The sequence below is a fragment of the Ruditapes philippinarum genome, unplaced genomic scaffold (genome assembly GCF_026571515.1).
Source record: "Ruditapes philippinarum isolate M1 unplaced genomic scaffold, ASM2657151v2 ctg5575_1_1_1_1, whole genome shotgun sequence".
Taxonomy (NCBI): Eukaryota; Metazoa; Mollusca; class Bivalvia; order Venerida; family Veneridae; genus Ruditapes; species Ruditapes philippinarum.
Window position 1 is genome coordinate 216,471 of NW_026862701.1, and position 13,893 is coordinate 230,363.

Genomic DNA, 13,893 nt, shown 5'->3' on the forward strand with positions numbered 1-13,893 from the left:
GTTACATGTTATTTATTATTCTTTTGTTGTTTGATTGTTTCCTAACGTAAATAAAGCTTTGATATACTGTTTATAGTTGTTTTAATCCGAACATGTAATCATGATGTTATATTTTCGATCCTTGAATATCGTTCAGCACACCATAATCCAAATATTTAGGTCAATAAGAACGAAAGACAATAGGAACCCTATTAACATTTCCAGAATTCGACTATAAAACAGCGCATCTCGATATACTAAAGCCCTGATAGTTCTGAATCCGAAAATCATTGATCTGTTGCTGACATACTTTCAGCAATGCATATCCCATAATTTATAATGAACAGTTCCAAAACATTGAAACTGGAAAAGTCCATTACAGAAAAACAGCAGGTGTTTTTTATGACCGTTTGAGACCGAGAGTCGAATTGCATTAAGTTGTGAGACTTCGTTGAAGGAACTCTCTAAACAACGAACCTGGAGATTTTGAATTTCAAAAATTAACAAGGCTTTGCATAACTTCTAGTACTCAAATTTAAAAGAACCAGTGTCCTTCAAAACACTCTGAAACGTTTGCCATGAATTGTGTCTCGTTTTACATGGACTTTTGCTCAAAGTTTTTAAGGCACATAAAGCCGCCATAATGTTTGCAAAATGTTACCAACGTGGTATTTTGACCGCCATACAAAATCACTATTATCTAGTACATGTAATTGCCAAAGATAAAAAACCATAAGGTGATTTATCTGTATAGTCAATGAGTTACGTGTTGGACAATGTTACTAGAGATAAAAAATAGACTCTAATCTGTTGTTTTTTTGGGGGTTTTTTTAAGAAGAAGAAGAATAAAAGGATAGCATTGTTGAAGCTTAATATGCCTTTAACATAGCTGCCTTAAATATTTCATGTAAAGATTGTTGAAAATTCTGAGAAGGTTAATTAATCAAAGCTCAGATAACGTTTATCCATATTTTTCCGTGATGTTAGAATAGCTGTCTTATGTTATTGCGCATCTTAGAAATATTTTCAGATTAAGGCTATACGTTATCTGTAACGTAGATTAATTGTTATCTATTTTCCTCTAAAACATTTTATTTATACGTATTGATAATTGATTTTAGACTTAAAGGATCGAAGACAATGCATTCATTCATTCATTCATTCATTCATTCATTCATTCATTCATTCATTCATTCATTCATTCATTCATTCATTCATTCATTCATTCATTCATTCATTCATTCATTCATTCATTCATTCATTCATTCATTCATTCGACAGCTGTTATCATTTATCAACCAGCAATTTTAATTTTGAAGTCTATTTTTCTTCGGTAAATTTCTTACGTCAAAATTAATCATGATCAGCATAAATATTAACACAAATTGCGTTACCATAATGCTAGTTTATGTTCCCTCCTCTAACAATACGTTATAACTAGCAAATACAGGTAAGAAAACCAGGTTACCGTAAAGCTCGCGTTGTTAATACGTAGGTTTCGACTTGCTATTTTGCTTTTTTTTAAATTTAATCAAACCAAAATAAAATTTAAACGAATCAACTGAACTATTTACACACGAAACAATCAAACACTGTCGTAGATTTCCCTTATAATATTATAAACAAAGAAGGTTGAAAGTTGCAGTTTTGTTTGAAAAATCTGGAATTTGAAAAAAAAATATATATTTGTTGAATTTTGCTATGAAATCTATCTAGAATGATAGAAGATGATCTAACTAAGAATATATATCGAAGCTGACAATATCTTTGATTCAGTGATTACCACTACCCATACGTTTGAAGTTTTGTTCACGTGACGTCACAATGCAGTCGCAAGACTTTAACAAAATACACTCTTTTATTTCAATTATATGCTCTGTAATTCGCATAAAATGATAATAAAATAATAACAAAAATCCATTAAATAACATTGTTGTTAGAAACTCTTAGACGAATACACATTTCACCACCAAAAGTATAGTCCAACACTATTTTTATCTTGACGTGTTAGAATAGAAATATATCTTTTATTTTGAGTTATCTGTGTTATACATATATAACGGTATGTCGTTTGGACGTTTGTAATTTATCACGCAATCATAATTATGTATCAAGTTCAGTTAACATAACTATTAAGTTTTATAAGCGTTTTAACAGGTTCAGAATATATCCGGGCAGTATACCCTACGTAAACAACTACTGAACACCAATTATAACGATATACCGCTTATAAGGATATACCGCTTATAACGATGCTGCTGCTGCGGTTGGTTTTCGGATATCACGATATCCGGATGTAGCACTTTCTAATTTCTATTTCATTTTCTGAATTCAATTATGTACTTTACACAAGTATATGTTTGCGTATACGTAGTTCAGCATAAAGAGAATTACGTTAAACTCCTTTTCTAAAATATAATATAATTTCTACTCTTCCCATCATCAAAACGTATAGCTCTACGTTATATTCAGAATATTATTTCTTATTTCCGTATTAACTGTATAAAGTACAACACGTCAAAACTAATGTCATGTAAAACAAAAACACGTTGTTGTTGTTGTTTTGATGTAGATTAAAACATGCCAATTAAAATAAAAAAAACAATGATTTCTTCCAACGCACACAATGTAACACATTTATATGAAGTTCCGTAATTTTTACAAGAATCTACGTAAATTGAAAGCCATAGGATTGTAAATCATATATGTCACAGATCATAACATGTAGCAACCGTGATACAATAATTGTTGTCCCATCACGTGTCACGCACATGAATAAAAAATTATGTCAATACGCTCATTTTTGATTAAAAAGCTTTACTCAAACCATAAATACTTTGCCAGAATAACAATATAACAAACGTGTCACGCACATGAATGAAACGTTTATTTTTGGATACAAACCATGAATCCTTTGTTATTTCCCGACCAGCTCCAAATGAAATTGCTAAATCAGAAGTTAATACGTGTATTTTGATATCCAGCCCCGTACTATGTAAATTAGTCTTGTTTGTTTTTGTTTTGTTTGGTTCTACGGCGAACCGACACAACTTTTGGTTATATTGCGCCGAAACAGGAAATATGATTTTGGCTAACCCCAGATGTTACAAGTTTAAAGCAACATCAGGGACCACACGGTGTTTACAATTCTGGTGCTCTCAACTTTTGAAGGCAACCGCTCAACCACAAGGGGGAGGTGGGTCTTGAAAATTTGACTAAAACTCTACCCGCTTACTATTTTAAACAAAATATTCGTTAAAGCTTATGACCTCTATATTGCAGTACATATGATGTATATTTGTAATGTGCACTCTATCATTGAAACAACAAAATGTGTCACATTAGACGTACTTTTAACGCCAAATTATAAGTATATACGTAATATATGATATATACGTCTCAACATAGGGTTGCCATTGATGTATTTACCTTTTTTGTCGGATCATGGTGTCAGTCAGATTTGCCACATCTAATATGCGATTATCTTCGCCATCATCCCCCCAAGGAAAAAAACAAAAAAACAACAACAACAATAAAATTTTAATCAATGTAAGAAAATTATATATAATATATATTTTTAAAAAATCTATCTCTTCAATCCTCTAGTTTCATGTTACTACCTCTGTAAGAATGAGTTCAATGTACACATGATGATAAAAAAAGTAAAAACCTCTGTTTTGATACCGAGTAAGATTTTTTAAAAGGCCCACTATGCCTCAGTAATGTTTATTTTATTTATTTCTTAAAATATTTTAATTCTAGTATACTATTTTAGCATCCAAAATGTTACTTAATGGTCAATATTCTGAACCATCTAATCCATCTGTTTCTTTTGCGCAATAAGTAGTTTGTGAATTTGTGTTTTGTATTCAAGTCAAAATACTACTTTGTTTACATTTTGCTACTTTTATGGCAAATTACTTCACATTTACCGCTACTTCTTTAGATAACAAACATCAAACATTCACTTAAACCATTATTAAAACGTTATAAAATTAATGTTTGCCCTCATTAGAAGTAAAAATTTATTTGTTTCTGAGGCGTAATGTGCCTTTAATTTGAGCACACTTTTACTGAATTCAGATGTGTACAAATGAATCATATCTCGTGTGGTGTAAACATATCATGAGGCAGTATAACTATTAGTCATTTTATCAGCAAACGTGCAAGTCATGCCAACATGTCAAGTGCAAGAAGACCATTTCGCATATAAAGACAAATGTTGAATCATTTGTATTATACCTCACGTAAAACGTGACGTATGGTGTTATCCTTGAAATGAATATCATCCGGTCATTTTTTTTTAATCCCCAGGGGCGAGAAATCTAATTAGACTTAAGAAAATGTAATGTTCTAGTTCTCTCCCGTGATAGAAAATCGGTCTGAGGTGGTATTAACACGTGTCTCGCATAGTACATACATCTGAGGCTCTTTTACCCCGAGTTTATAGTATTTATTTATTACATTTGATTGTTAGTTTGTTTGTTTGTTTATTGTCTATATAAATTAAATTTAAAATCAACAGTTTTACTATGGACACTGAAACTTTTTTATCAGAATGTTTCAAAATTGATAACTTTTGAATAAAAGTTTTATTTATATCTTATTTGATTTGTCCGACAAAAAGTCACATGTAAAATATATCCGGCATATTAAATACGTAACCAGAAACTTTCCGAAAATAAGAAGAAAAAAAGAAATTTCAAGAACCACAAGACAGAGATGTTTTGTTTTACTATATAGATGATTACAAACAGGAAAGTAACATATTACATAATGATGCTATATAATAATTATTCAGAAGCAACAACAAGATTTAATACTTTTTGAAAGTCCAATAATAAAAATTAAGCATGTCCAATAAAAAGTGTTATCAGTCTAAAGTAAGTAGTAAGAATTTTTTTTTCGTTTTCATTTTATCTGTATCATATAGCTATATTTATATAAGGAAGTTTTTGTCGATGATTAATTACGCAATCGAAATAAACCATTACATTTATGGCATCGAACGATTGCCAATCAAATCGATTTAATTTAATTTTGTCTGTCATGTATAACATCATGCATTGTTGTGGCTATAAATACATGTATAATACACAAATGTTCAATGCACAATATTAACATCGCATGCACAGTTAAGTATATTAATGTTAAAAAAATGCAGCGGTTTAACATTTTATCGCTCGAAACATCATGTAAATTGTCCGTATGATATTTCTAACATATAAATTGTCGTAATTAAAGGAAAAGTTAAAATTGCAAAACATGATTTGTCAAATACGTTTCGTCATAAAGTTGTCTGACCACGTGTTTAATTGATTTACGGCATTTTGAAACGACTTGCTATAAAAGACTCTCATTTTCTAATCACAAGCGCAATCTTGATTTGACGCAAGAAGGTAAGTGAAGTTGTTTCATGCAAGTTTTACAGGAATGATAATGCTTAACAGTATCGAAAAGTTAAAGTACGACATAAAATCGTAGAAGAAGATATGTTTATTTTTTAATATATTTCTTCATAAGTGAAAATAATGCTTTTGCAATTTCTAATCCTATCTCCCATTGTTTTATTTCTTTTATTATTATTATAATTATTATTTTTACTGCTTTGGCAAAATAGCAGTGTATGTTATTTCCTTAGTTTATTTTATGTTTAGATCTTTACCTTCTTTTTACATTTTATTTCTTTAAATGTTATTTTGTAATTACAATTACACCTTGTTTTCATAATATTGTAAGAAAGTATCTTCTATCTTCTTCAATTCGAAACTAATTTGTTTTTAGCTTTTTGTAGTATTGTCTAGCGTGTAAGTAATTGTTTCCCACATACACACGGATTATATACTATAATCATTACAGTGTTGTATACTTTAAAAAAACGTACCTTTTATTTTCAGATAATCAAAATATCAGAAAGATGAAGTCAGTCATTCTTCTTGCACTTTTTGGTGCCGTTATGGCCATCGGTAAAGGTAAGTATGGAACACGTTCAATGATATCAAATCAAACAAAACAATTAAAAAAACTTGTCGCAGGTGTCTTCAGGGTCTTTATCAATTTTATGCCTCAAAATGAATTATTTAGAAGACTATTTTGAACAACTTAGGACAGCGGGAAAAAACAGTTACTAGTATTCATTATAGAATAGAATAGATGATGCATGGTTCTCCAGTATATGATTAGTCTGTTTGTATTTCATTTGGTGGTAATAATTTAACGTAAAAACACCACCCAACAATGTGTGACATATACTTATTTTCATTTGTTTTCTAGGTGGTAGCGGTGGTTACGGAGGTGGTTATGGCGGTGGTTACGGCGGTGGATATGGAGGTGGTTATGGTGGTGGAATGGGTGGTGGATCCGGAGGAGGAGTTGTAATTGTATCTGGAGGCGGGGGAATGGGTGGTGGTGTTGGTGGCGGAATTGGCGGTGGTGTTGGAGGCGGTGTAGGTGGTGGTATCGGCGGTGGAGTCGGAGGCGGTGTAGGTGGTGGTATTGGCGGTGGTGTTGGAGGCGGGGTAGGAGGAGGTATTGGAGGTGGAATGGGAGGAGGCTCCGGAAGTGGAGTTGTTATTGTAACTGGTGGCGGAAGCGGAGGTGGTATGGGTGGCGGCGTCGGCGGCGGTATGGGAGGGGGTTATGGTGGTGGATACGGTGGGGGTTATGGAGGCGGTATGGGAGGTGGAAAATACGGAGGTGGTGTGAGCGGAGGATATGGCGGTGGATACGGTGGCGGTATGGGTGGTGGTAGCAGTGGAGGCGTTGTAATTGTATCTGGTGGAGGAGTCGGTGGTGGTGTTGGGGGCGGTGTCGGTGGTGGTGTCGGAGGTGGTATTGGAGGCGGTATTGGAGGCGGTATCGGTGGTGGAGTCGGAGGTGGAGTTGGAGGTGGAGTCGGAGGTGGAATAGGTGGAGGGTACGGCGGTGGATATGGTGGTTAGTTTATTCTATATTAACCATATTTTTCATAAAACTCAACCATTAAACTTTAGTACTTGTGCAACATTAAGAGAGTGCTGTGATTTGACTGTGTTTTCAATTTGAATGCAAATTGCTATACGATTCAAGATTAATGCGCACAATATAAATCTTAAATCGTTACAATGATTATAATAGTATTTTCCCCTTGATCTGTTAGGTGGTTACGGGGGTGGAATGGGCGGCGGAAGTGGAGGTGGTTTAATCAAGATTATAACCAGTGGTGGTGGTGGAAGTGGATTCGGAGGAGGCATGGGTTAGTGTTTTGTATTGAGCTTATTAAATTGTAGTAAAATTCCAAATGTTAACTTGATTGGTAGTAAATTATTCAAAATGAATAAAATTAGTATTTGATAATTTTTATTGATGAAAATAACATCAAAATAGAATGATTTAAAAATTCAAAAGTAGGATATAATTATCAGATTGCCTTTTTCTAAATAATAGGAGGCGGTGTTGGTGGTGGAGTAGGAGGTGGCATTGGAGGCGGAATTGGAGGTGGCATTGGAGGCGGAATCGGAGGTGGCATTGGAGGCGGAATCGGAGGCGGAATTGGAGGAGGGGCATCTCTTTCCAAATGTACATTAATAAAATGATAATTTAAATAACCATTTTGAATACTATTTTACGTAAACGACTACACTCCAGAGTAATTAAGTAAACAAAATAGCCTTCAATCAAAAGAAGATCTCAGTTTATGAATGTTCAGAAATTAGTGTTAACAGATTTCAATTCCTGTGATTAACACGAATAACTTTTAACCACATGTTCCATTTCTTTCTTCAGCATACAAGAAGTAAATTCAAGGAATGCCGCACAACGAATGACTTTGGTTTGTTGGCCCAGTACAATGATTTTGGCGTTCTGATGGACCTGTATACGGATGAGATTTTAAATGCAATAATTTGTTATAGCTTATTTATGTTGTATTGTTACATGTAATTTATCTTTTGCTGTTTGTGTGTTTCTTAACATAAATAAAGCCTTTGAAATACATAATTTACTGTTCCTATATAGGCTTCTTAAAATGCACGAGTACACTCTAATGTCGGGTGAACAAACGATCCTTATTGCTTTTTGTTCCTTCGTTAATCCCTTCTAATGTTGAGTCACATACGTCATATAGAAGATTTCAAGAAAGTATATCCTGCACTTAAAGAATATCAATAGTGAGAATGAAGTCAAGTTTTTTCAATAACTTTTATTTGTTCTAATACAAAGTGGTTAGAATAACCTGAAAATGTCCGAGCATGTCAGAAATATTCTGAAGTTTTTACACAACCCCGATCGGAAGCTTAAGCATTCTTCAAGATATACTTGTACGACAAATAAATTTGAAAGAAATCTGGTATTTCAATTTGTGTTTGCTCTTTTGATTGTATAACATTTGATATTTCCTCTTCTGCCACAACATGTATTACGGATTCTTATTCTAGTAAACACATCCGAAGTTCAAAATAAATATCTTTGTCCTTCATATATGTGATGGCAGCATTAAATTTAAAATAAAGATCTTGCTCGTTTTCGCTGCAAATTTAAAAATACAAGTAAGAGTGCTTTTCCCCAAAAAGGAATTACTGTTACAGTAACAATAGAGTGAAATCGCGGAAAACGGAAAACCTAAAGGTCTCTCAAAACTGAAAATGTTCTAGGCTATGTTTGATTGAGCCTGTTCATGGACTGTAATGGCAAGTGCAAGTTACCGTCCACGCCCGTGGACACCACCAAAAGCTGAGTTTAACATTTACAAGACTGTATTATATAGCGCTCCAGAAAGTTGTATTTATCGGTAGCATGCAGTCATATCGGCAGCACAATAAAGCTTTTAAAACCAACATAGATATTAACAATACACATATGTTTTTGAAAGATCATGGTCTTGAAAAATCGTTATACATGCAGCTTTCCGAAAGCATATTATGATCTGATGAAGCACTGTAAATCAATCTTATACATTCATCTAATGACTTTATCTCCATTCAAATGCATGAAATGATACAAACATTTATTCTTCAAACGATCTTAAAAGATGTGCAAAAAAAAGTTTCAAAAGGAATACATTCATGTAGATCTGAATAAGACAAAATATAACAGAATGCGATTAGTTAGTATTTTAAATCTGAAAAGATATCGTGCACCATTTAAAAAAATGCAAACCACTTGAGCATGATAACAATAAATATAAAAACAGACAACGAAGAGGAAATAAAACAGTCAATTTAAAACTATCTAGATATGTGTTATCTAATAAGGTACTGAATATAACATAAAAATCGTTTCTATACATTATTTACAATGCTAATTTATTCAATGAATACTTAGAGGAAGAGCGCAAACAATCCATCTAACATAATATCACAAGATTTGGAAATGGTTCAAAAAGTTGCAAAGGCAAATAAATCGGATAAGTTATTTTCAGGAAATCGAACCTTCAATTGCCTCATCAAAAACTGTCATGATTCTAGGTTAACTGTCCAGAAATACTTGTCTGTCATATAATTTATATAATATTTTCACCACAGTTTTCAGAAAAAGAAACAAAAATACAGAAAAAATTCGATTGAAATTTAATCAACGGTTCAAAAATAGTGCTTTAATACGGGTTCTGGCTAGGCCAGGCAAAAATGACTTAGAGTCATATTAATATTTTAGAAATATAAAACCTCTAAAAAAATTATAATATTTAGAGCAAATCCGTGACTACTGGAGAGTTAGCAGATTTATAAGGAGGAGCTATACTTGCGAAAAATCAAAAGCAGCATTAAGCCTCAGAAAGGAATTAACTTTTGGGTGTTTGTTTGTTTGTTTGGATTTTTACGGCACGTCAACACATAACTGGCCATATCGTGCCGAATGATATTCAAAAAGAAAATGTTTGACAGTAAATTTTTCATTACAAGCTACATAGAATTAACTGTTTCGGGAAAGGATGGACATGTATTGTGTGCACAAAATGGATAAATAACTTAAGACATTTCAATTTTAAGTGTCTGTTGCAGTAGCATTTGTGTGAGGATGGTTACCTGTAACAATGTTTTAGTTTCGTTATATCTCAAGTATTAATGTGTATAAAATTACCAACCCAAGCAAAAATATATTTACATTGTTAACGACTTCAAACAAATCATCTTTCACTTCTAAGAGACTTCTCAGAGTTTTGATTAAAGATTATTTCCTCCATCAACTCCCACGTCCTATGTTCACAGGTAAAAGTTTATATCTGTAAATGTGGCCATGCTATATAGAATTAGGAACGGTTTTATTCACCTGATTTGATTTGGTATTATAAGTAAATAATAATAAATGAAACAATTTGAGTAAGTTCAGTTAGTAGCATATGATCTCTCATTTCCATGTACATATACGTTCACAGATAAAGGACGTTAACACAAACAAGATTTCTTTAGCTTTCCATTTCAGGTTGATTTGCCTGACAATACACACTAGCTGTGTACTTTGAGCATATCACAGAGCATTTATATCTTTCTACCGATGATTTTCGAAAATCAGATTTCTGTTAATCTGTATTTTCTGACTTTAACACTTTTGAACACTAGACATATTCTTTAAGAAGTGGAGTTTCGTTAATATTGAACATATTAACATGAATTCTGTTGACAAGACATTTGCCTCTGATGTTTCAGATGCCATTTTATAGACTACAAAATGAGGATTTATGGGATTGAATGGACCTGTAAACAGGTGGTTAGAATTTAACAGAAGTGTTAATAAACACACCTATTATAGTCTTTTGAGAAACAGGTTTTTAACATACTGTTATAGATAAGCTACTTCAACGGCTTTTAATTTATCGGATGGTTTAATTTAATAGGGCTTTGTGCAGCTGGTATTGTGACTTCCTTACAAAATACTAAATCACTTTAAGTGAACAAATTGCCAAACTGCAAAATGATATGAGCCTTCATAACATGATACTATGGACATTGGCAACATATTTTATTTCATGGTTATCAGTTTTCTTTTAGTTTTACGTCACACCGACACAGTATAGGTCATATGGCGACGTTCCAGATTTTACTGGTGGAGGAAGACCTCAAGTGCTCTCTCCGTGCATTATTCCAGGTACGAACAGGCACCTGAGTAGCACCACCGACGTTCCGTAAGCTAATCACCAAATCAACAAATTTGGAAGAAAGGCACATATTCATTTATACACAATAACACTCATTATACGATAGATTATTGAAATATGATGAATTGCAATAAGCAAACTTAGTCCAATTGCAAACCAATCAACCAATCAATAAATCGGAAACAATAACAGCTATCAATGCAAAATAATTATATGTCCTTCAAATAAACTTTGTATATGTGGGGTTTCACACAACAAAATCTTACGGTACAGCAGAAATTCTTGATAATAATTATTGAAGATCATCAATAGAAAAGTTCTGATCAAATAGTTAAGAAAGAAATCCACCGTATGTATCGTTTGGAAAAGCAAATAATCTATTTCAGAGATTTTTGTACGGCTATTTAAAAAAATGGAGTTTCGTTCATAGCAATAACTAATTTTCTTACCTTTTAACAATTGAAGAAATGGAGGGAAAAAAGAAAGTATTTTACAACTTAAATAAAATAACAAAATAAGATTTTGATATATCAGTATCTTCTCTGTGCCTGAAATGTACGTTCTTACATGAATGATTTTTTTAATTTAAAGTATAGTGCTGTTTTTAAGAAAAGGAACAGACCATCGCTGTCAATCTCGATTTCGAATCAGCATTTGATATTGGTTAAAAATAAAAAAGACAACATTGCATGTTTAATTTATGTGATCATTTTTCAAATTGAATGATTATTTATACTTCTTAAAGTTGCTCAAATTGTGATATTTACTGTGACATTAACTTTGGCTTTAGTATGAATCTAATTGCCTTATTATAAATAGGAATACGAAACATAATTGAACAAACATGTTTAAACAATGTTTTAATTCTACTACAATATACTAGAACAGAATTAAAAGCCAAGTGTGTTTTTCTTTTCTTTCTTTTACAAATAAATTTAATGTGAATATAATTAACTATTTCTAAAATATGAAAATTGTTCTATTATCAAAACAGTAAACATTCTTTGTGTTATGCTCAATAAACCATATTCCTCATATTTATAATTGTCAAAATTAACTTTAGTCTGGTGATAGACGGTACCTGCTGATGTAAGAACGGCGTAAATTAAAAAAAACACTTGCTTGACAATTACGCTTTACATTGACATATTGAAAAGTAAATGATCACTTTGCGTGATCAATAATAAAAATAGAAACATTTTAAAGGACCATTATGCCCCAGAAGTGCTTTTAACTCATTCCTCAAAAGCTTTTTATATTTGGTGTACTTATGTGCGTCGTGATTGCGCTAGCGACAAGAAAACATAGCGACAAACGGCGCGTTGTCGGACTTTCGTCTTGTCGTCCTGTCGTTTACGATGTACAACAAACGGCGCGTTGTCGTGCGGCGTATTGTCGCGGTGTCACATTGTCACTCGGTTCAAATCGAAGGAATGGCTTATTAGCCAAAAGCGACAAGACATCATAGCGACAACGCGACGTTTGGCGCTTTGGCGTGTTGTCGCTAGCGACAAGACGAAAAGCAATAGCGATATAGGTTGTGTTGTCGCTATCGACAATGCAACGCACATTGTACCAAATCAGCCACCATAATTTTAAGAGAAAAAAAATAAATAATGATTTACTCTAAAATATATATTATAATTATAAGTTAAAACACTCAAGAAATCATAATCATGTTTAAGCTCTTTTATCCCCAGTAAAGCGCAATGTAAACAGTTCTTTGTTAAAACTCATTGAATGAATATAGGTTCATTATTGAATTTATTGAAAGATTTCAATAAATTTAGTGATGTAGCTATTCGTAAATAATATTTTATATCATAAACATAACATTCAACATAAAAAAGAAATCGCTTTTGTCATTGACGCGCTTATAGTGTAATGATGACGTCGCGTCAAAATATATGCAAGGTATGTGATACCTTTTTTTATTGGCGACGCCGGTGAACGGCGTCGTCTCTTATGGAATGCTTTTTATTTTTGCCTATGGAAGGAGCTGTTATTATAAGCAGTTAATGTCATGTTGTGTTAGTTAGTTTTATTTTGATTCGTAAAAATCAAGTAAACAAATATGTTGTTATATTTTTATTTAATAACTTTATGTAAAAAGCATGTGCATTGTGATATTATCACACACCTGTGCCGCTTTTGCGACTCCGTAAAAATGGTACTGCACGGCCGTGTATACTGTACTTTAACGTGACATTATTTGCGTTATATAAACATAGGGTTAAGATGCGTTAAATGATATCGTTATACTATAAAAACTGGTTCTTTTTCAATACAAACGGTTTTTGGCGACGCCGGTGGGCGGCGTCGTCTCTTATTGAATGCTTTTTATTTTGGCCTATGGAAGGAGCTGTTATTATTAGCAGTTAATGTTATGTTGTGTTAATTAGTTTTATTTTGATTCGTAAGAATCAAGTAAACAAATATGTTGTTATATTTGTATTTAATAACTTGATGTAAAAGGCATGTGCAGTGTGATATTATTTTCACAAAATTGCAGGCTCAGTTTAACAGCTTGTCCCTTAGTTACTAAAACCCGGATTTCGAATATCGTTGTGGTCTACATTGATGCCGTATCCATTCATTCATTCATTCATTCATTTATATATTTTCAAAATTTTTCTACAAGAAGAAAGTGCACCTGCAAATGAGTATTAGGATAGGTAATGAACTGTTGTAAACGAATATCCTATTGATTTTATCCACATTACGTTTATCTGTTGCACAGAATGGTTGTTTTTACAAAGTGTACCAGTATCCGGATTTTGAACGCTATTCGATTTTCTGCAATTACTGCTGTCACACATGGCCATCTATTTTTTTATGAATTT

The 13,893-nt window shown here is 32.7% G+C and overlaps 1 protein-coding gene across 2 annotated transcripts in view; it reads left to right on the top strand.

The window, feature by feature from the left end:
• The window catches only part of LOC132719947 (uncharacterized), a 30,860-nt gene extending 22,904 nt beyond the window's left edge, over positions 1-7,956 (top strand). The window contains exons 5-8 of one of the 2 annotated variants that reach the window (XM_060703906.1): positions 6,808-6,915; positions 7,118-7,213; positions 7,405-7,536; positions 7,744-7,956. In XM_060703906.1, coding sequence (XP_060559889.1) covers positions 6,808-6,915; positions 7,118-7,213; positions 7,405-7,536; positions 7,744-7,757 — 350 coding nt within the window. In that variant the 3' untranslated portion in view covers positions 7,758-7,956. The remainder of the gene's footprint in view (positions 1-6,807; positions 6,916-7,117; positions 7,214-7,404; positions 7,537-7,743) is intronic. The other variant, XM_060703907.1, reaches the window with a different exon arrangement.
• The last annotated feature ends 5,937 nt before the right edge of the window (positions 7,957-13,893 follow it).